This window comes from Panonychus citri, unplaced genomic scaffold (assembly GCF_014898815.1).
Source record: "Panonychus citri isolate SS breed McGregor unplaced genomic scaffold, ASM1489881v1 Contig00063, whole genome shotgun sequence".
In the NCBI taxonomy this organism is placed as follows: domain Eukaryota; kingdom Metazoa; phylum Arthropoda; class Arachnida; order Trombidiformes; family Tetranychidae; genus Panonychus; species Panonychus citri.
Window position 1 is genome coordinate 1,372,109 of NW_026515468.1, and position 23,579 is coordinate 1,395,687.

The 23,579-nt window shown below is 30.9% G+C and overlaps 6 protein-coding genes across 7 annotated transcripts; 2 read left to right on the forward strand and 4 right to left on the reverse strand.

The window, feature by feature from the left end:
• Positions 1-366: 366 nt before the first annotated feature.
• Positions 367-13,138, reverse strand: LOC128386022 (uncharacterized). Its single transcript, XM_053344975.1, has 5 exons — positions 12,994-13,138; positions 12,721-12,886; positions 11,265-11,842; positions 6,174-6,313; positions 367-3,653 (listed from the first exon to the last, which is right to left on the reverse strand). The coding sequence occupies exons 2-5, from the start codon at positions 12,733-12,735 to the stop codon at positions 1,891-1,893; spliced, it is 2,496 nt and encodes an 831-aa protein (XP_053200950.1). The 5' UTR covers positions 12,736-12,886; positions 12,994-13,138; the 3' UTR covers positions 367-1,890.
• Positions 7,124-9,296, forward strand: LOC128386028 (uncharacterized). Its single transcript, XM_053344982.1, has 2 exons — positions 7,124-7,750; positions 8,005-9,296. Exons 1-2 carry the CDS (start codon positions 7,705-7,707, stop codon positions 8,961-8,963), a joined length of 1,005 nt encoding a protein of 334 aa, XP_053200957.1. The 5' UTR covers positions 7,124-7,704; the 3' UTR covers positions 8,964-9,296.
• Positions 13,139-14,359: 1,221 nt separating the features above from the next.
• Positions 14,360-15,689, reverse strand: LOC128386029 (transmembrane protein 231-like). Its single transcript, XM_053344983.1, has 4 exons — positions 15,351-15,689; positions 15,157-15,285; positions 14,870-15,095; positions 14,360-14,802 (listed from the first exon to the last, which is right to left on the reverse strand). The coding sequence occupies exons 1-4, from the start codon at positions 15,669-15,671 to the stop codon at positions 14,528-14,530; spliced, it is 951 nt and encodes a 316-aa protein (XP_053200958.1). The 5' UTR covers positions 15,672-15,689; the 3' UTR covers positions 14,360-14,527.
• A 77-nt stretch (positions 15,690-15,766) lies between these two features.
• LOC128386023 (uncharacterized) lies at positions 15,767-18,876 on the reverse strand. Its single transcript, XM_053344976.1, has 11 exons — positions 18,495-18,876; positions 18,241-18,427; positions 18,045-18,173; positions 17,913-17,980; positions 17,685-17,842; positions 17,336-17,618; positions 16,981-17,254; positions 16,832-16,910; positions 16,638-16,755; positions 16,488-16,577; positions 15,767-16,413 (listed from the first exon to the last, which is right to left on the reverse strand). Exons 1-11 carry the CDS (start codon positions 18,644-18,646, stop codon positions 16,236-16,238), a joined length of 1,716 nt encoding a protein of 571 aa, XP_053200951.1. The 5' UTR covers positions 18,647-18,876; the 3' UTR covers positions 15,767-16,235.
• Positions 18,877-19,020: 144 nt separating this feature from the next.
• LOC128386032 (myotrophin-like) lies at positions 19,021-21,004 on the forward strand. The gene is made up of 4 exons (XM_053344987.1): positions 19,021-19,387; positions 19,637-19,747; positions 20,034-20,206; positions 20,522-21,004. Exons 1-4 carry the CDS (start codon positions 19,316-19,318, stop codon positions 20,571-20,573), a joined length of 408 nt encoding a protein of 135 aa, XP_053200962.1. The 5' UTR covers positions 19,021-19,315; the 3' UTR covers positions 20,574-21,004.
• Positions 21,005-21,497: 493 nt separating this feature from the next.
• Positions 21,498-22,995, reverse strand: LOC128386031 (ubiquitin-60S ribosomal protein L40-like). 2 transcript variants are annotated; one of them, XM_053344986.1, is made up of 3 exons: positions 22,836-22,995; positions 22,559-22,689; positions 21,498-22,462 (listed from the first exon to the last, which is right to left on the reverse strand). In XM_053344986.1, exons 1-3 carry the CDS (start codon positions 22,851-22,853, stop codon positions 22,087-22,089), a joined length of 525 nt encoding a protein of 174 aa, XP_053200961.1. In that variant the 5' UTR covers positions 22,854-22,995; the 3' UTR covers positions 21,498-22,086. The 2 variants fall into 2 exon arrangements, with proteins under 2 accessions (XP_053200961.1, XP_053200960.1); XM_053344985.1 differs by having other exon boundaries at positions 22,818-22,978.
• Positions 22,996-23,579: the final 584 nt, after the last annotated feature.

Sequence of the window (23,579 nt, forward strand, 5' to 3'; positions counted from 1 at the left end):
TAGTAGAAACTAATTACTTATACAGATTAATTGTTAGTAAAAGGATGATTGATGATTAATTAATGACAATAAATTGATTCGATTGTCAATAACAATTAAAGTTGTGAAAGTTAACCAAAAGAAATGGTTTTACAATTAGTTAACCAATGTCCAAATGACATGAATATCAAAATGAATGAAATAGTAATTAACTAATTGTTGACAATTATTGTAATCAATTTGATTGATGAATTTGATAAATGATAATCTGATTTATACCAAATGATGAGAATTAAATTTCTGATAAAGTTTTTTTAATTTTCTCGATGACCACAATAAATGGTCAATGGAAAAGGTAAAGTTAATAGTCCAGTTAAAACAGAACAATTTATATTACAATTAATGATGATATTATTGTGCTGAATTTATGGTTAATCATGATTTGAGATTATCATCATTAAGTTGAATCTTTCCTTCTGGTCCATGTATTTGTCGTAAATTGTCATTAATTATTGAACAATTAATGGCTAATTGTAAACGGATATAAATATTGGGTTGGGACACAGAATGACAATGAAAATTGGCTGTAAAAAAGATGAACAATTGTGATAATTAAGAGAACACAATTAAAGGGAGAAACAATTAAGATGATGATCATCTGATTGATGGAAGTTATTAATTAATTAATTAACTAAATCAAGGATAACACAATGATAATATTATGTTTCCTTTTTTTCCGGCGAGCAGAAAAAGTTATTAAAGTGATAATCAATTAGCTAACTAGTTAATTAATTACACTTGAAATAATCAATGGGAATACAAATCAACTTCCTGTATCAAGTAAACAATTGTTAACAATTAAAATTTACATAAATAATTAGTTGATAATCAATTGATTTGTAAGTTTTTCCTCTGTAGAAGTGAAAAAAACTTTTCCAATTGTAATAATTAATTTTTCTTAATTAAGCCTAAGGCATCTGTAACCAATTAACTTTCAATTGATTTAGAATCATAATTAGTATTATTAACAGTATTATTATTAATTGTGATTTAACTTTTGATTCTCAACAATGAGAAAACACTTTTGATAATATAAATAATTGTATAATTAACTATGAAACTTAATCAATTGAGAATCAAAGTTAACAAGTTGATAAAATTACAGTTAAATTTTCAATACCAAGCAAATGAAATGGAAACAAGCTTGATATTTAAATAGAAATTGATTAATTACTATGAATTGATTAACTAATCAAATTATTAGTTGTGAGTTTACACTTGATGATTAACCCAATCGCTCACATGAACAAATAGACGAACATTTAAATTTTGTTTCCAAGTGAAAAAAAAGTTTCATTTGCTTTTGACAATTTAGTAAACAATTAAAATTGATTCTCGATATTTCATCTCACAATCAGACAATTTAAAACTGTGATCATGACATGATTAAGGTTTACAAATAGTAGAAACATTTTCTTAGCTATTAAGATGCTTTGACAGAGGAATCAGCATCTCAATCAATCATCATGTTGGAATAAAATTTCATCATCATGATGATTACCAACAATTGATTGTTAACATTTGAAGATTAAGAAGACAATTTATCTTCATTAACTTCTAATAAATAGTTACAATTGAGAGAAAAAACAAATCCATTTTCGTTCAGAATTAAGAATTGAACACGATTATTGAACATTAGATCGTAACAATTTGTCGGGTTAACAATTAAAAAGTTTTATGAAAGATGAAACTAATTGTTAAGAATATTTTTCAATCGAAAATCAATATGGTCAATCAATTGGTCAACCAAAGTGATTTCGTCGAATTGATTTGGACCAAAACGATTTCATCATGAAATTGATTTAACGCGTTTTTTTTGGTGTAAATGTATTGAGTTTATGTGAATTTTAATCAATTGCTATTAGCAATTGATTCTGACGTGAACATATTTAAAATGGCGGCACAAATGATTTGAGCATTTGTTTCTCCTGGTAGCATATCCATGGCGGCACGAACTTGTTTTTCTGGGAAAATTGAGGCCAAATGGAAATACAGTTTCGATCTCGGATTGTCTGAGAAAAGTTCTGGGGACAATGATCGGTACATGAGAGTTTTTTGTGATCCTTGACGGTTATTATTGTTACTTAAAAGGGGACAGCTTTTCTTTGACGAGAGAGGTAAAAATTGTGGAACTGAAAGTGGCCTCAGGTTAGTCGGTGAATTTGACCAGTTGGGTTGATTCAATTGATAAGGAATCGATTCGTTTGTTGCTGACCAAATAGACGAGCCTGGAAAAGGTAATGTTACTGACGATTGTTGTTGTTGTTGTTGTTGTTGTGCTTGAGTTTGTTGTTGTAATTGAAGTTGTTGTAGTTGATTCAGTCCACCTCCGATCGAGATACTTTGGCACATATTTAATCGTGAATCTGAATTTGCGTTGCCTAAGATATTCCGTCTTGGTGGAAGCCACGATGAGTTTGAATCAGGGGCACTTGCGATTCTTGTGACATTTTGATGGCTCAACGTGTTCACACCAAGATATGAGTAACTATGTAGTCCGATGTTACTTTTCTTGTGAAGTCCACTATTCGAACTGGTACTTCCACCGGCACTCGATGAACAACTGTAACCAGAATCACTTCGAATTCTCATAACTTGTTTATGGCCACTTGAAGTATTCGGTGGAGATCCTTTCTTTTCGGGAGTTCGAGACATTTTATTGCTCGAGGCTTTTTCTCCTCCACCAAACATACGAGCTAAACGAGCGTCGTAGGTCGGATTCAGTGTTAATTGCCGCTGTAATTTACGATGTAAGTTAACTGATTCACCTTCTTTACCACCAGTTGATTGTTTATTGCCAACGTTATTATTGTTAATCACGTTGGCGATGTTATTATTACTATTGTTGTTATTATTATTATTATTGCCAACTTGCCCTGAGCTTGTAGATCCAATTGATTGTTGTATTGTTGGTGAATTAAGACGAGAATCAAGCGGAAAACTAGTGGAATGTGCAGTTAACATGGGCTTGGTCCGAGTTATGGCCATTTTCTTGCCCAGTTTACTACTTGTACCTTCGCACAAGGTGATGTTTGGAGGTAAACTACCGGTATGTGTTGCTTTTATCTTCTCTCCGGTTGGAGATGAGGTTGATGTACAGGGAACACTTTCAATTGAATTGCAACTTCCAACATTAGAACCTGATTGATTACGAGCTTTAACCTCCATCATATGTAATTGCGCCTGTTCCAGTAATCGTTCAGTCACCGTTTTCTGGGGTAAATTACCTCTTTCTGGATGATAGTATTTACATTTATTGCCGTAGGTACATTTTTTACCATAGGGACAGTGTAAAGGAGGGGGAGGTTGATCTCTTCGTCTCAAGAAAGAATCGAGAGTGGGTCCATGTCGACCAAGTGGATCATCGGGTGGCATAAAACGATCATTAACAAACGAATACATTAATAATCTTTCCTCAACGACTCTTTTGTGTTCTGGATTCTTATTGATTAAATCACGATAATTGTCATTACTGACCACAATTCCGTCATTTAGTGTGGCCAAGTTTAAGATGTAAAGATCATCGTGACAAGTTAATCGACGTCCACCAACAATTCGTGAAGGTGTAAACACCAAAACTTTTTCATTCTGAAGTTGGAATAAAATTTCTCGATCTAAAAATCATCAACAAAAAAAAAGAAAAAGAAAAAAGTAAAATATAATAATCATCATGGATCATAATAATAATTGGAAGGTGGAGTAATGATTTCGCTTCTCTCTCAGTGATAAATAGGATCACCATCATGGAAATATCATCATCATCATTATTATTATTGAGTTGGTCAAACAGGTAAGTCAGAGACAAGCCCGAAAACCTGAAACCAAACCCATTTTATGTTCACGTTGTTTTCTCATAGGAAATTTATGAAATTGGGCGAAAATTGCAAAATATCAAGTGAGAGAGGAGGAAGTGGGTGGGAGAGAATTGCATTCCTATACTTTGAACATAATCTATAGATAGATCTGGAAATTGGAATCAAATTGTTTAGTTACAATCAAAATCATCGGACACTCAATCAGTTATTCAATTGTTTCATCATTTTATTTTCAGGTAAACTGAATATGTGTCATGATTGTAATTAGTTGGATAAACAAATGTCCAATTATCATATAATTATTACAATCAACATGGAGAAAGATGTTTCTTCAAAAAGTTATCATCATAATTGTCTGAGTACATAAGTAATTAATTGATGCTGATTAGATTTTGATTACTCCTTTTCCTATTCTGGTAAATAATCACAATTTGCTCTCAGATTTTATCATTAACTTCATGTTATTAACTGATGAGATGATCAATCAGATATGAAACTTTCATTAAGTGAAATGAATTGATGATCAAAATAATGAGTTAAGGTGAGATGATAAAGATATTAAATATTAGATTGTGAATGAAAAAAATAAAGGTTAAGGAATTAAGGTTAAGACCTAATTCAATGTGATTGTGGACTATGAGTCCTGTTAGAGAGCTAAATTGTTTGAGGGTCAGTTAATCAGCGGCCGCAGACTTGAAATTGAATAAATCATAAGGTTTGAAATGAGAAAACTGTTAAGCCGGAGCCGGATCTATTAAAGCTGATTAGCTAATCTTAAACATCCTAAATGAGTTTTGTTGGAGTAAAAAATGATTCGGTTACTGAATTACCTTGACCAATGTGTAGGGAGACTCAATGAAAGGATGAGTGATGATGATGAAGATGAAGATGAGTCTTGACAGGCCCTTTAACTACATACGATCAACAAAACAAATCAGTGAAATATCAAGAGGTTGGGTTGAACTAGTTTACTTAATTGTTGATAGTTTATTTAACTATTCAAGTTTGTTTACTCTAATCAATGTTGTGTAATCGTTAATCAGTTTGGTGCTCAATGGATCCTATTTTGTTTCAACCGGACTCTGATTAAGGTTATGCTGATTAATGTGTTACAATTAAACCTCACGCAATTAAACATTTTATTACAATTAAATTTTTAGACTGATTCAGTGATTGATGATTACGTAAATATACTGACCTTAATTGTGTCATTTTAGAAAATCTTTTAATAGGATCAATAGATTATCATCAAGTTAATTATTATATTTGATTTGATTCCATGTTTACTATTAGTTGGAAATATTGAAGTGAATCAAATACGATTGACAATTTATTGATTAATTTATTAAGGATTTTAATTCTGTTAGATATAAACAATTAACCACTAGAATAACAGTTTAATTGTTTGGATATGATTTTGTTTTTATTCCTATCAAATAATGGATTAGACAATTAACTTTTTTTTTCTCACTGTTGAAATGATGAATTAAACTTGAATAATTAATACAATTGGTTGATATCAAGTTAATTTAAACTAATTGTTAGTTGAGTGTGTTCACTTCATCTGATTAAGGATAATCAATGCTGCAAAAATTAATTTAATTGTATAGTCTATGTGAATTCTGGTAACCGAATTAAATTATTTACCTCAATTCCTCAAGTAATTTGATTATTATGATTAACATATTAATCTAAAAAGAAACACTAACATATAATTAAACTGATTGCGATTCAATTATCTATTAAATAGACTGGATTTAAATCTAGATAAATTTGTATTCCTATTTGATTGAAATTATATTTGCTAAATGAAGTTCAAGACAATTAAAACTAATTGAAATTAAATTAAAGTATCGATTCAAATTCAGGATGAATATTCAAAAAGTTTATTTAAATTCTGATTTCATCTCATGTGTCTTCATGTAAAATCAGATTTAAGAAACATTATCATGAGAATATATAAAAAAAAACTATTACTTAGAAATAGCCTGAGGTCAAATACAATTGGAAATTGTGACAATTTGATTTGATTGACCTTTTCCCTTACAATTTGATCACAATTGTTGTAAATAGATGAGATAAATTGTCCCTCAGATTGATTGACAATTAGCTGTGATTGAAAAACTATTCATTGATTGTTGATCAAGTTAAAAATCAATGACGTGAATAAACTTGAATCAAATCAAATTGTTATCCAATGATAATGACAGTAATTGTTTTGAGTGATTTTCGGTTTTTTATCAACAATCAATTATGATTCACCAATTGATCACCAGTCATCTGTTTAACCTTTAATCAAGAGCTACAATTAATACATACCCTTGATTGGATTCTCAATGGATACTGATTCTTTCCGCCACATTGGTACGAAAATGGTTATTTCTTTATGGCCTCGAGCTCTGAACCAATCGACACAGATTCTTAATCCTCGACATGAAAAATACTCTTTGTTACCATGACTATAAATTGGAATAGAAAATACGAGAAAAAGTTTAGATTCATTGACAATAAATTAAATTGGAAATAGATTAAAAATCAAATGATTAAAATAGAGGGAAAAATCACAAGAATTCAGAGTATTCAGTTAAAAACATGGTGAAAATCAACGATTGATATAATCATGTAGGCGATTCCTTCATATAAACTTAATACAATTTCCAGTTAATCAATAAGCAATTTCAATTGTGATTAACTTTGCAAAGTATTAATTCCCAATAATAATAAAATATCATAACCACAGTGTTAACTTATATTAACTTTTGTTCAGTGGATAAAATAAATCAAAGTGATTTAATCTTGTTAATCTCTTTCATTAATCCGATCAAAATATAAGAAATCGCCTTGTTTTCTGGTGTGTTGGTTAATTGAGGCCTAGAATTTGCCCTTTAACTTGTTGATACACATAACAAGGTAACAAGGTTTTTCTTGGTTAATTAACAGAGTTAACGATTAATTTAATCACAATCAAAGTTTGTTTATGTATTCAGGATGTAAGTTAGATTATATTGATTACAAACCAATCAACAATTAACTATGAAAAATGCTCAATTTCAACCACACACTGAGTGATCTATGGGTTTAGCTGAATAAAATATTGAATCAATATTTTCCAATGTAAGTAAATTAGGGAAGAAGATGGTTAATCCACTTTCGAGCTTAAAATGATATGTTTTTTAAGAAGGTCCGTTAACCTTGGCTAAAATTTCCTTCTCTTTCACCATCATCATCTCCATAATCTTATAAACAACTGACCATCCATCTTTTAATCAGTTGTTATCCAAGGAGAAAAAAAAACTGACCAATTTCCGGGGAACCCACAGAGTCTCAGATGAACATGAACAACCAGAAATCAGGGAAACTGAATTAATCGTGAGCTCACTTGCTATTTGTTTCTCATGTAATTGAAAAATATCAAAAGGTACACTGAGAAGAAGATGATGAGGATGAAGATGAAGAAAAGATGAAGATGAAAAGTACACGGAGGATAAACTTAGACTCCTCCTTGGCAGTCTCAGTGGTTATGTTTTTAAGACGTTGAAGGTGAAGAAAAAAGTTCGAGAGTTTTTTTTTCTGGTTCGACGTCGACTTAACTTATATAAATATAAAGTGACCTGAAATTTTATCGTAGAAGAGGAAATAACATTGAAACAATCATCAGAATCAAAGTCAACATAGAGAAAAGTTTTTTCCTTCGTGTTGAATATTCATCTTTTTTTGCCAACGTTGTTTCATCAACTTGTTGATTGTTCAATTAAATCAGTTAACTGATTCAAGTGACCTTTTGGAAACTTGGATTTAACACCAGATACAATCAAGTAGTGACCAATTTTAATTAAAACAATTAAATAAAATGGTTTATTATATTGCAACGGTTTCATTTCTCCTTCTTTTAACAGGTAAGTCAAAAAAAGTTTAATTTGTTGATTGTGATTTAAATTAACTCGATTTGTCACTTTTCATTAGTTTGCTTAATTGTATTCGTTGTATATTGTTGAATGTTGCTTGTTGATATTTAGTTGCAGTTTTAATTAGATTAGATTTTTAAATGTTAATCGAGTTAATTGCATGAGATTTTATTGTTAAATTAAATTGTCATGTTATGAGCAATCACTATGTTCTGTGGTCATTGTTGGTCATTGATTGTTTACAGTTGATGCTCTCGAACTGGACGAAATTACATATTTACCAAGCACGTACTGGCCGATGTTAAGGTATGCACCTTCATCATCTTCTCCGTCATCATCACCATTATCATCAGCACGAGGGTTGAATGTGCCCTTCAAGAGACAAGGTATCATACCTGGACCCAGAGTGGGTCGTTCATTTGATTCAAATCATTATTATCGTTATCATCCAAACGGTGTTTCAAATCAAAACGATAAACTGAATGAATATCCCAATGTTAATAATTATCACCCTGAGTTGCATGAAGTTTTATCATCTTCTGGCTTCAATAGTCGAGGAAAAAGATCAATACGAGTCAATGATATTTCCTCATCTGCATCTCCCTCTGCATCCTCCTCATCACCTTCCTCACCTTCATCATTAACTGGATCTAACGTTGACATGAGTAACCTTGATGACACTTCGAGCTCAAACAGCATGGCGTTTTTTGCCCGGTCAGCTCGTCAATTGATTCCAGCACCAAGGGTCGGTCGATCGTCATCATTATCATCTTCACCTTTATCAAACAATTTAATATTTTCACCAATTCCTACATCATTATCAAAATCTAACCTTTTAACAGGCTTCAGTCATGCAGCAAGTACTTATAATCGAGGTGAAGATGAAATCAACGGTTACGAAACTGACCCACAAATAGTCAATGGTCAAGTTGGACCTTTAGGAGCTCATGGATCGATTCAATTGATGGCGGTTCCAAGAGGATATTTAAATCCCCTTCTTGCTAGAGATTTATTCAAAAGAGTTGCCTTGACTCCGAGGATTGGACGATCATCTGAAGGATCATCATCATCAATTGGTTCTAATGGTTGGTTCGATGATGATGATTACTACAATCGAGTAATTAAATCATCATTTACACCTCGAGTTGGCAGATCAGTTAACATAAATGGTGAAAAATCATCACTGAAAACTTCAAAATCTTAAATGAAAAACAAAAGTTTTTTCAATTTTCATTATTAATCTTAATTCATTAATTTATTTGATTCATTCCTTTTAATTACCGTGTGTTCATTGATTATAATTAAACTATAAAGAGGTTTCCTTTTAAATCATATGTTTCAAGAAAAAAGCTTCAACAATAATCACAATTGAACCAATTTTGTTTTAATCATGATAAAATTGAAAGAAAGTATTAATATCAGAATCAATCATTTCATCGTAAAGTCAATGTAATAATTAAAATTAAGTAATAATAATGTTAACTTTTTATGTTAATTAAACAGAAATAAATTAATAAAATTACATTTTAAGTTCTCATCGTTGTTAATTAACTAATTGTAACCACAAAGTTAACAATTAAGTAAATTGGAGACAATGACAAGACGATATTAGATTGAAATGAATTAAACCTCCGAGGAAAGAGATGATTAATGAAATGATCTTGTTAATGATAATTAATTGTTGACCCAGATAATTATGATTGACCCAAAAATTATTGAAACAAATACAATGATCCTAATTACAGAAATGGGTGTTTACCTGAGGCTTAATTGTATTATCATTATCCTTTCAACTGATTGAGTTTGCATCTTGATTTATAATCATGATTCATGATCCTGATTCTGATTCAAAGAGAATCAGAGATTTGCAATTAGAAATTTTTAAATAAAAAATTAACTTGTTAACTAAATTAACTCATTCAATTTGTCGATTGGATTGTATTGATTACAATTAACAAGAAAATGGGAAGATTTTGTTCGTAATCAGGATCTTTTTCATGATTGATTTCAAAGTACAAAATTGATTAGATAACTCATGCAGATTAAAAAGTTAATTGTTCCTGAAACAATTTAGTTAATTGCGAAGCTGATTGAGTTTGTCTGAGAAAGAGACAATGAGAGGTCAACAAGTTTTGATGGATTTAAATTATCATGAAGATAATAGTTGACATGATAAGGTATCCAAGGTGATGACAGATTTAATGGTCATCATGTTGATGATAAAATCTTAATTTGTGGTTGGGTGGACTGGTCAAGATGAAAGGTAAACGATAATGTAAGAGAATATTAAAAATCTCATCAAAGGACGTAGAAATTAGTGTTAGAATTGGATTGAAGGCACTTTAAGAAACTGATAGAGAGATGAAGAGGAAAGAGGAGGAGGAAGATGAAGATGAAGATGAAGATGAAGATGAAAGAAGTTAGAAAAGAGACCAACCCGGATCTTTAGCCGGATACGAAATTACATAAAAAGCCATAACAAAAGGTTATGTCTCAGGCCAACGGGAAGCCCGTTGACGGGGTGATACAAAGAGATGTCCAGCCAAGGCCACAATCCAACTTCCACCCTCAACAATAACACGTTTTCATGGTGGTCATTTGATTGACTGCTCTCGATTCTGTTAGCATCTCAACTGACCATTAGATTAAATTATCTTTTTGTTTTCCAAGTTATGTGATAATTGTGTTTACTACTTTCTATTAAATCAATTAGTAAATTGTTATAATTGAGTTTAACAAAAATGATGAAATGATTATTATATAAGAAAATAACCTAAGGGGCTAATTGGTCATTAAGTTAATGTTAGTAGTAGTTGATAGGTTTCTAACATTAGCTGCTAATTGTTAACAATTAACAATAAGAACGATATTAATCATTAAATGTTTAATTGCAATGAATGGAAAAGCAAAGATTACCAATTATAATCTTATTAAGCTAATAATGTAAATTGAATGGTTCTAATTATGATTATATAAATTTCTTTGCGATTAAAATTAACAATTTTAATTGTTGGTGCTAATCAGAGACAATGAATTAGTTATATAACTTTGAGTGATAAAAATATTGAAATTGAAGAGATTAATAAAATAATGATAAAAATTGTTACCCTATTTTCATATTGACTTATTGATTTATTAATTGTTACTAATCAATCACTAATCATGGAAAACATCAATGAACAAAGATTACAATTAGTTGATTATCAGATAATTGAAAAGTTGACAATAAAGTCCGGGTTCGTTGGAAATATTATTAATACGTCATCCTGAATTGCGATAATCATGGTACTTAAAACCATTCTCACTCTCATGGTCATCATGCTTATCATCCCACGCTCATCTTCATCAAAATCCTAATGAAACCCGGATATGAATTATTATGTAATCGAGAGATTATTATTCATGGTAATAAAATTTGGGCAATTAACAAGAAACACTGAGAAATATGATGATTTACAACTGATTCATTTGATTTCTAATTAGATAATTGGTTAATTGTACTTACCTCATGGCGACATTACAACCATCAATGACTATTGGTCTTAAATTGCCACTACAATCAATGTTATCACAGAGACGATGATGAGGGACATCCGATGAGTGGACATCACAAAGGTGAGTAAATGGATGAGAATGAGAATAAGTTTCATGATTGGCACTAATACTATTGACAGGAGAGTAAATTGGATTGGAATTGGTCTTGGTTACACTTGGTAATCCACTTGCTCCCAATTTGATTAATTCCTCAAGTAGTTCATTCTGGGCAGCGAAAGGACCGACCTTGACCAAAGCCATTTGAACCTGAGATTCAGTGTAACCCAATTTCAGGCCAAATTCAACTCGAGAGTTGTAATTTGAATCATCGATAATTGGATCATCACTTAAACTTGAGACTTCATCTTTAACTAGAGATGAGGTTGATGATGAGGATAAAGTTGAACTTAAAGGTTGTTGTTGATTGAACACTTCGACCGATGTCGGTGTTGTCCTTTTAACGGTCACATAATCACGATACTCGGCGGCCAGAGTATCAGAAACTGTTCGAGAAACTTCATCATGGTCACCATCGAATCCCATGGTTACCTGAAGAGATGAAACCAAATAATTCAAATATTGATTACTAGAGTATCCAACCATAATGATAAGAGAACAAAAAAATCCACAATTTATCAATTAATCAACAATCAAAGAGGAAGAAATTAAAGTCCAATAAATGGAAACTTGAAGATAAAACAAAATAGTCACAACAATTTACACTTTGAGCTTATGATTAGAATTGTAAATGATTCACAATAAAATCAACTGATTTCTAAGGTAATTCACAGATATAATGACAGAATAATCCAATCACGAGAAAACTGAATCATCAGAACTTTTAATTTTAATCTCAAGTTGGTTAGTTGATCGGAAGAGGATTAAAATCGAGGAGAAAAGCTTAGTGTTTATGGAGAAGTAAAAAAAAGAGAAAACTAATTGTAAAGATCAATTAAATCAATCGACAATGATAACAGTTTTTTACATTAATTGTGTTATTGTTGTTCACTGATGTTAATTGTTGCTTGTGATTAGAGGATCGGGTTGATCAATGAAGGTGAAAGCCTGTTAACCAGCATCAACATCATTTCTCAATGAAATGATTGGTGGTTTTTGCTATTCTTTGACTAAACGAGAGAAAGAGTTTCAAGAAATTGAGTAATCAGTAAACATGATGATGGAAACTAATCAAGGTCCAATAAGAGACAAGTTTAACTAAATCAGGTCAAAAGAAGGTTGGTTAATTTGGTTGATTTGAAATTAGAGAAATGAAAAATCAACAGTAAACAAGAATAAGCAAATTCATGTAAACATATGAGAGAGCAGAAAACCCATCACTTTGATTACGAATCAAGATTAAGATGATTATCCAAGTAGATAATTAGTGTTTTGATGGTTAGAGTTGAAAGGAATAGTTAATTAATTACCTTTAAATCGTCCATTCTCGTTAATCGCTGTTCGCAATTGAAAAGAACCAAAAAACAACAACAATAACAAATCCAAAGGGTAGAGACAATCACTTGATCCTTTTGACTTCAATCAACATGGACCAGAGTTTAATCAACATGATGGACACAGGAGATGATTAATTAACTACCAACAAAGTGAAAAATTGTACATGAGAAAATGTTGACAAATACTAATTGTACCCAATAGATTATTGGAATACATTATCATTCGGAGAGTCAGTTGACACTTACAATTCACTTCACTTCACTTTCAACAACAAGAGAAAAGGAAACAAATCATTGGATAGCAATCACGAAGGCGCCAAAAATTAAATTCGAAAATGAACAAAACTCTTTTTTCTTTTTCGTTTGATTTTCGTTTTTGGGTTTGGGTTGATTTCTTTTTTCGCTCTCATCTTATTTACTTACATTGTGGATGTTTAATGGTGAACGTTGATTCTGTTGATGGAAAAGAGACAACATTGGATTACAATTAAAACACTTGAGGGTAAACACTTGATTCGTTTTTATGATCGTTTATCTTTCACATTCCTCTTACTCTTTGGTGGCGTTTATTTAATTTAGCACCGATTAGATTAAACCATTGGCGATGAAGGTGAAAGTATCAACATGATCTTCATCACGATTGATCAGGAGGCCGAAAAAATGGTTTGACCAACAGTTGATTCCTGGTTTTTTCCCTCTTTGGATAGTTAGTTAGCTCTCTCTCTCTCTCTCTCTCTCTCTCTCTCTCTCTCTATTTTCTTGGTGCCAAAAGCTAGTTGAAGGAGAGTAAAGGAGATCGAATCTGGGTTGGACTGGCCCAACATCCTATTGTTGCAAAGATGAAGATAAACCTGTTTAAGTTAATTGTGTATCTCACTTCAATTCTAAGGCAACTCTGCATCCTTCTCACTCTTCTCACTCTTCTCACTCATTATCATCATCTTCTCTCATCATCTAACTTTCATTTCTTTCAATCCTTATCCATCTATTTCTCTATCAACTTCTCCCTCTTTCTCTTCTTCTAATCCACAATTCATCTTCTCTCCTTCACAGGCCAGTGTTCGGATTCTTGGGCTTCTGTTGCTCTTCATCCCGTTTACTGTTAATACGCTTTCAGCTTCTTCATGTTTTGATTGCTGGTTTGCTGAATTATAGTTGATCCTCCAGAAGAGAACTAATAACAAACTGGCTTAGTTCTCTCTCTCTCTCTCTCTCATCATACTTTTTACCTCATCAACCAATCAAATGGATAATCAACTGACCCTTGGCCGATTCTCCTGAAATAAATAATGATTATTCTCTTAATGATAGTAACCGCCTTCGAAAAACTTTCCTTTTCTTACTCTTAACCTTCATCTCTTTTCCGTATCTTCATATTATTCTGGGATTGACTGAATTTCCATTTTCTATTCTAGAGAAGAAGATTAATCAAATCGAGCTAATCTTCTCAAATGGCTTCTTATTTCAGCGAGCACTTAATCACGAGTTAATCATCGTTTTAAATTCTAATTTTGTTTCTCCATTAGAACTTTAAAACAGTAATTTCAGTCGATTGGTTTTTCAAATTTTCCAATGAATTTCCAATGATTAATTTTGGTGAACATCAAAAAGATCAATTCAAAGTTCATTTAATCATCTTCACTGATTTCCTAAAGTCGATACATTTGGTTATTTGTTCAAAATAAATCAAAGCGTTTAGATTGTTGAACAATAATCATTAAGGGCTAACAGGGAATCAGCTTCCATGAATCAATTGTTGATGTTTTCTCATGATCATGACTCAATCACCGTGTGATTTAGTTTCAGTAATCACCATTGTGCTCGTAATTTGATTGTGGAAAACAAACAATCGGATTTTCTGGATTATCCAATAAACCACAATATAAATGGAAAAGTACTGAATCCAAGCCCATTTGATTGTATTCCAAAAGCCTGGAGTGTAATGGAACAGATCATCAGAATAGTTCAAATTAACGTCGATTGTGAACTTATTTTCTCCACGATTCGAACCATCAGTCCAAAGATATAAACTGTTGGATTTCATGGATGTGGAAACTAAATTAGGATAAAAAAAATAGACCAACAATCAATTAAAGTCATTTATCAACATTCAACAACTCACAAATTTGTGATTGACTCGCTGTCAACATTTTGTCAATACTTGATTGTATCAGATCATTTGAATCGGTGTAATCAAAGATAGAGTTTGATTTAAATAGTAATTTATGATTTGGTAAAGGTAATTTCTGATTGAACTTAATGTCCCCAACAATTGACAATTTAGATGCTTGATTATCAGTAAATGATTCCAAGATAATTTGAGAGTCCATTTTCAAATCGATGTTCACCTTTTAAGAAAACAAAATACAATTAAGCTACTGATTAACACTAAATAACAATTAAATTTACCTTCAATTCGTATGTGAAAAACAGGATTAACTTAATTGATGAAATCTTCTCCTTCTCCTCTAATGGTAACACTAATTGCATTGTTAATTTATCATAATTTCCATCGAGATCTAAATCATCTTCATGATTCTTTCCATTGAATTAAAAAAGGTCATATTATAATCGGTAGTGAAAACATTCCGTTACGAACTCACCGTTATGAATGGCACTCGAATCATTTTCTGGTCTAATTGGTTATTAAATTGTGGAAAACTGGTCCAGACGATTTGATCACTCGGAATTGTTGTCATGTTTCTCAGTTTAATCAACATGATACAATCGTATTTGAAATGAATCTCAGGCTTTTCCCAGAAATAATCGACCTTTTTCCAGAGACCATCCGTTTGGTAAACGATTATCCATGGATAGAGTATGTTGATTATCCATGAGATTAATGTGAACAAAGTGGCTTGAGACAATATAGATGATTTGTAGTTAACAATTAAAGGTCTAGAAAAGAGAGTGATTAAAGACATTGTATTAATTGTTTTTCTTTCGATTGGGTTTGGACTTGGGTTTGTTTGGTTATCAACTCGTTGCCAATGGTGATGATTGTGGACAAAGGTGAGACTTAATTGTTGTGATCAACTGATCAGTTTATTTTTCCATCATCATCTTCTCAGTTTCATAATCAGAAGACTTACTTTTAATGCTTCCATTCATTTTTCAATGACAATTTGTTAATTTTTTGTTTATCAATACAATTCACAAATTTAATGTGTGACGAAATGTTTTGATGAAATTACAAGATTTTCATATTGATTAGCATTTGAAATAGAAAAGAAAATATTTTTTAACAATTTGGACGACAAACAAATTTACTTGTTTCATCGTATTGATTGAAGGAGAGTTTGGATTTAGTTTTCTGGTCACCTCTTAGAGCCAAGACTATGTGAAGTTCCGATCCACCAGTAACTTTGTAATCGGCGGCAGTTTTGTCATCATTCATGTACCTTTAAATGAGCAGAACGGTTTTCGGTGATAATCAAATCGTCTGATTGTTGCTTAATGACGATGAATTCGATTAATTATCTATTAACTCATCTACAAGACTGTTGAGTGATTTTCCATCTTTCAATTATCTTTTTGACGAACTGGAAACGTTGGGCTCTGGTTTTCAAGCGTCGGTCTGAATTCTGAAGAAAATCTTGATTGTATGTTGACGATTTGTGAGGTAAATGAATGACCCAGGCCTTTGGAAGCACTAGAAAAATATAACTAAATCAAGTAACAGCTAATTAGTACAAAAGAAAATAAATAAACAACGAGAAACAATCGACTAATTAACTTACTTCGAAGCAAAAAGTTCAGTTATATGAGTGACTTTGTTCATCCCGTAACCCGAAAATCTTTCATCAAATAAAGGTAAATCTTTGGCTTTTCTGTAATCAAATAGATTAACAACTAATTAAACTGCTAAGGTTAATCACAATTGAACTTACTCTAAGATCAAATAAGGTTCATATTTATCAGAATATTTCGTGACAGGGAAAACTTTATTAGATGAATACCATTTCCAATAGTTGGTTAATTTGTGAGCATCAATTGATTCCAGTAACCCTAAGATAAATTAAAAGAGAAACAATTAAACAAAACAATTAACTCAATCAATGATTCTATCAACTGATTTTCTTACTAAAAGGATTGACTAGTGGATCGTCTCGAAAAATCAATTGTAGTAGTTCCTCTTTATTACGAGGACTTGCTTCGTTAACCTGGAAATAAAATCAAGATAAAATTGAATTTAATTCGATTGTAATTAGAGAGAAATTAATTAATTGTTACCTTAGGAGCTTCAACATATTCAAAAGCGGGTACAACGAAAGCTTTATCATAAGTTTCCATTCCTTTAATGGTTGAGATAAACTCTTTCTCTAAATCAGTTGATGGTTGAAAATCAGCATCAACAATTAAGATGAATTGACTGGGAGCATTTTTAATTGCTGTATTTCTCATCTTGTTGATTGGATAAATTTGATTATTTTCCGGACAAAGGAACAAAGAAATGAAACTTCCCTGAGTAAGTTGAAGTTTCCGTAGTTTCTTGTCTAAATAAAGTCTGTAGTTTAAAAGGAAACAAACAATTACCATTAAACAACAATTTAGAAACTAATAGTTGATTAACTAATTAAATACTTTCCTCTGCCAATCTTTTAATCCTTCACTAGGATCATCAACAGGAACATAAATGGTTATGGAAACCGGGCCATTCCAAGATGATAAAGTTTTCTCAAGAATTGAGATTCGATCCATGGAAACTTGAGTGACCAAAGTGATTAAATGATCACTTAATTTACCAATTGTTTCGGCGACTGGAAAATCAATTACTTTACAATTAACTGGTTCGCTCAATGGTCGATCCTCATAACCATCCGCTACACAATCGGCAACCAAATCATGTCGTCTTAATTTACCTTTTAACTCTGAAAAGAAAAGAAAATCAATCAATCATAAGATTCAATCTTAATGATTTAATCTTCTTGATTTACCATTTAAAGGAATCAATTGAACATCGGAAAAAGTGACACTTCCTGTGTATCCGTAACATAAAATCATAACGGTGATTTCAACAATCGATGTACCTGGTGGAGTTGAATAGATTATTGATCTTTTAGTCCAATCGTCGAGATTAGCAGGAAAATTAATTCTATTGGGAAGATAAATTGAAGCAAATTAGAATAAAGAATACAATTTAAAAGAATAATCATCAAATTAACCTCGTAAATTCAGTTTGACCATTGGTTAGATAAATCAAAGCGTGAAGACCATAGTTACCATCATCGGACTGAAAAGAATTGTGAAAAAGATCAACAAATTAGCAAAGATTCAGCTTAACTAAAGGTAATTACCTGTTCTGATAGATGAGGAGCAAATGATTTAAGAGATAATTCAATCGAGGTCAAAGGGTAACCTCTTCGAATGGGTATAAATTGATACATTCCTCTGACACCATCGGCTTTACATTCAGTTGTGAAAACCTAATGAGAGATGAATGAATTTCAATTAATCTCCACTAGAACGCTAATCTTTAACAATTAAACTTACAGGAACACAATTAATCCATTTACTCTCAAAACATTGAATATTATGTTGATATTTATAATGATCCAACCACCAACCATGATAAGTTATGTTTCTTTCATCGATAACATCATTGACAATCAAATTAATTTCATCGATTCGTTTGTTCGAGATGATTCCTCCTTGTACATCAATGAAATTAGGTTCAGATCTAAATGTGAGAGAAACAGAATACAATTGAAAATCACAACCCAACAATTTACAAATTGTTTACAAACCTTTTGTTATCATCTAAATAGCGAGATAAATGAAAATAGATGATCAATATTGAGGCGAAACAATGTAATCCAATTGCTATGAGAACAATTTGAAATGAACTAGTTCCTCGGGTAAGTTTACCACATAGAGAATAAATTTTAGTAATTAACATGTTATTAAATTGCTACGAAAGCAACAACACTAATTAACCATTATAATCATGATATTGAAGGTAAACATCAGCTGATCATCAACTTAAATATTATGATAAATTCTTGGAGTAAAATATAAACATAAATATTGTGACAATCAGTTGACCATCGATCAAACAGTTGAAACACTTAAACGAACCATAAAATTATTCTAACAAACTGAGTTTAACATTGGAATCATAGACAATTAACTATCGAGACAATTAATTTGGAAAAACAAAAACAGAAAAGAAAAGAAATTGACCACTGGCGCCACCAAACGAAGAACTTTTAATTCATTCAAATTCACAAGTGACATTTAGTTTTCCATCAGCTGTGAGCTTGTGCTGTTGTCTTTTTAGTGATTATCTTTGAGAGACTTTTTGATTTATATTGAAACAATTAATTATCTCTCCATTTTTTAAACATATTAATCTAGTTTTATAATTAACCTTTGTGACATCGTTTGCGACTTTTTATCTGTCCTATTGTCTCATTATATTTGTAAAATCTGCTGTTGTCCCATCAATTACTTTTGAGAGAAAATCTTTTCTCCCAAAGTGAATCTATTTGATTCTGTTAATTGTGATCAGATTTTTTTTTGTCAACAATTAATTAATTTTGTACTTTCAATTTTTGTTCCAATCAAAATGTCCAATGATCTTGTTTGGAGTGTTAAAAATGGTGATATTGATCAGGTTAAAGAATTGATCAAGAAACATGTAAGTTTCATTGTTCTTTTTTTTCATTTTTTTCATTTTGTTCTATTCTCTTTACTTTTTTTGTTCTCTTTCTTTTTCTTTTTCTTTCTATTGATTTGATTGATTCCTTTTTTGGTTGAATCAGATTAAAACCTTGTGAAGGTACAAATAAAGTCTCTGTTTACCTGAGTACTGACAGACATTCTTTTGACACCGTCATGTGAATTGATTATAATTGTAACTAATTTATTTCATACTATTTTTATCTAGAAAATTGATATAAACGAACAGATCGATGGCAGGACTCCAGTGATTTATGCTGCTGATTATGGACAGAAAGAAATTCTTGAATATCTAATCAAGATCGGTGCTAATGTGAACGTAAGCTACTACAACTGATTAGGTTCCGATCTTGTGATTAACTTTTCTCAGTGTGAATTAAACTCCACGAAAAAAACATCATCCATTTAACCCTTTTTGTATCTTGATAGAAACGAGTGTAAATATCTAGATTGTCATCACCATCAATTTCAATTCAAGGTTAAATATTGGCAATGATTTTCACATTTCACACGAATCACATTCACATCTAGAGAAAGTTAATCATTCCATTGTATTAATTGTAATTAATTTACTTTTTTTTCTTTCCCATAAAAAATACAATCAGTCAACAGATAAACATGGCATCACTGCTTTACTAGCAGCTATTTGGGAAGGACACACGGACTGTGTTAAATTGTTACTGGACTCTGGTGCGGATACCAAGCTTAAAACACCCGATGGTAAAAGTTACCTGGAAGTGGCAGATAAAGCGGAAGTCAAAAGTTTATTGGAGCAACGGTAAAAAGAATTAGAAACAAATCGAAATCAACAGAAAGAAAAACAAGAGAAACAAAGTGAAAAAAGAATGACATTATCAATTCTTCCCATTTTTTTTTCTTTTTTTCTAAATAATTAGTGAGAAAATCACATAAAAATGTAGATATATTTATATATTGATGGTAAATATATTTACATGTAAATGTTTAATTTTTCCAATCACAAGCAATCAATCCATTTATACACAACAAACTTCACAATCAACTTTATTAATCTGCTAATTAATCAAGTAACCAAAATATTGGTCAATAAATTTTGGTCTTATATGTACTTTAGGAACCTACCCAGTAAATTGGCAGAACTATTGATTAAAGGCCAGGAAAATTAACGATTAATTGATCCATAAACATGATTAAGAAAATACCAACACATGCATCACAATTATACAATTAACAAATTCATCAACCTAATCAGCCTGTTGCATTTAAATTGATTGAGATCCAGTAAAAAATGTATGGAAATCTCTTCGCTCTCGACAAGACAATTAATTTTTCTTCCAAATTAATTAACTAAAAACACAAAAATACACTTTTACATTAATCGACTAACATTTTAAAAAAATATTCATATAATCCATCATCAAATGAACAATTATCATTTGGTTTAACCATCATCTCGATTAACAATCATATGTCTATCAACTAATTAAAACTTGAAAAGTATCAAATCAAAGCTAAATTTAAATTGTTCTACATTGGATAAATTTAGATTTACAAATTGAGAATAAATTTTTATCATGATGATAGTTTAAAATTGGAATTACAATTTGATTGTTACTTCATTTCTTTCACTATGAAACTCAATTAATACAAAAAATTTAGTTACAGTTAAATTGGTTCGTTTCGTTGTAATAACTTCGTATCAATTGGACGAAAAAGCGAATCTAATTTGATTAAATCTTTTTTTATTCGTTCATGAAAATTAACAGAAATTATTTACAGTCAATGGTTAATCTTGATTGTCTACTAAACCTAAATTGTTCCCTTTGACCCTCGACCCTAGTGAGCGGCCGCTAGTTCAGGATAATCAACGAAACCATCTTTGTTTAGGTCATCGTATTGGCTGATTCACTTAAATATTTGCTTCCCGTCGGTTGGGGCATTTGGTCCGAGATTTGTGAGCCCTTCAGCTGACATAATGAAGAATTCACTTAATTAGAATTAAAATCAGAATGGAAATCAAATGATTGAAACTGCCAAGAAATAAAACAAACGGAAAATTAGATGGTGATGATTGTGGACAAAGGTGAGACTTAATTGTTGTGATCAACTGATCAGTTTATTTTTCCATCATCTTTTCAGTTTCATAATCAGAAGACTTACTTTTAATGCTTCCATTCATTTTTCAATTACAATTTGTTAATTTTTTGTTTATCAATACAATTCACAAATTTAATGTGTGACGAAATGTTTTGATGAAATTACAAGATTTTCATATTGATTAGCATTTGAAATAGAAAAGAAAATATTTTTTAACAATTTGGACGACAAACAAATTTACTTGTTTCATCGTATTGATTGAAGGAGAGTTAGTACTTTTGTCTTTGTAAATACAAGTATCACATCGTTTGAATATCCTCTTGACTTTTCATTAGTACTTTTGTGAATTGATTGAAGATGACTTTCTGTTTGAAAAGAACGGCTTGTTAACGGCTTAACGGCTCCATTGGTTACGTTGATTCTTGACTTTTGAGTTGCAAGTTTTTTTCGGTTGAGAGATGGGAAAGAAGATGATTAACAGAAGAAGGTGGAGTGAGAGATAAAGTGGGAGTCAAGGAGAAAATTTGACAAGAGCTTAATGGATAACCTTGAAACCGACAAAAGGCCATAGAATCCAATTAACTAACTGATGTAACCTCTTTTCTTGCACTCAGGTGTAGAAGGAAAATCGACCTCCCAAAAGTGTGGCGGAGTTTTTGGAGGTGAAACATCCGATCGATGTCTAGAATATTTATCTTCAGATTTTTCACCAAGCCCTTTGTGAAATTTCTCACATTGAGCACAACAATGTCCTTTCAGTTGAGCTCGTTCTTTCTTCTTTCTAATTGGTCTTTCTTTCACTTTTAAAGCATGAGGCTTGGAATTACATGCCAATGATATTGTCTTGCCTTTAGATTTGGACTTGGATTTAGTTTTGTGACCACCTCTTAGAGCCAAGACTAAGTGAAGAACCGATCCACCAGTAACTTTGTAATCGGCGGCAGTTTTGTCATCATTCCTGTAAAATGATAAATAAATCAAATCCATTTAGAGCAAATAAATGATAAAACTGTTACATGAAATGATTGTTTCAACAAATATTATCAATAATTACATTTGTTTACCACTGAAGATGAGACGTTGCTGGGCAGGAGGAATACCTTCCTTTTCCTCGACTCTTTCCTTAATTCGTTCCACTTTATCAGTCGGTTCAATATCAATTTCAATTTCTTTACCTGTAAGAGTCTAGAAAAGAATAGAAAATAAAACAATTAGATCAGAATAATATAAAAGATTAAACAAAAGAAAAAATTGTAAGAAAAAAAAAGGATAACAAAAAAGGTTCAAGAGAAAAATTTGAATGAGAAACTCACTTCAATAGATTGACATACCTTTACTTTAATCAACATTCTGAAAAAGAAACACTACTAAATTTACGATAATCAAACTAGATTAATAATTTCAAATCAATTTAATAACCAAACAATTTAATCAACACAAAATTAAAACGTTTATTGTTGAGAAACAAGAAATCAAACAGAAAAAAAAAGAAACAGAAAATTTACCTCAATCACTATGGAAACGAAGAAACGAAACTGCTGCCATCTATTGGGGAAAAAGAAAACCAAATTTTCTGTTGAATTTTAAAGTTGAAATTTTATCAATGAAATCGAAAAATTTTATAACAATAATTTTAATCACCTAATGAATTAAGCAAAATACCCAATTTAAAGTACAGTCAGTACAATTTAATCCAATTAGATAATTGCTTTGTATCAATCAATGGAGTTCGAGAGGCAATTAAATTTAGACAATCAACTTATACTAAATGACAATTGTAAAATTTAATTGCAATAAAATAATAAAAGTTGACAAATTTTCACTGATTTTTTCAAATTAAAACAGTAATTATTGATACAAAAACTATTATAAAAAGTAATACAATTAGATGATTTAATTTGAACACACCTAATCAATAGGGAGACAAATTAATAACAAATAAAAGTTTTTACAACTTTTACATTAAGTTAATATTAATTGTAAACGTTGATTACAATTAGTATATTAAACATTAATATTAATATATTATCAGGGTTAAATTTAATGATAATAATACAAAAGTTTTTTTGTTAATA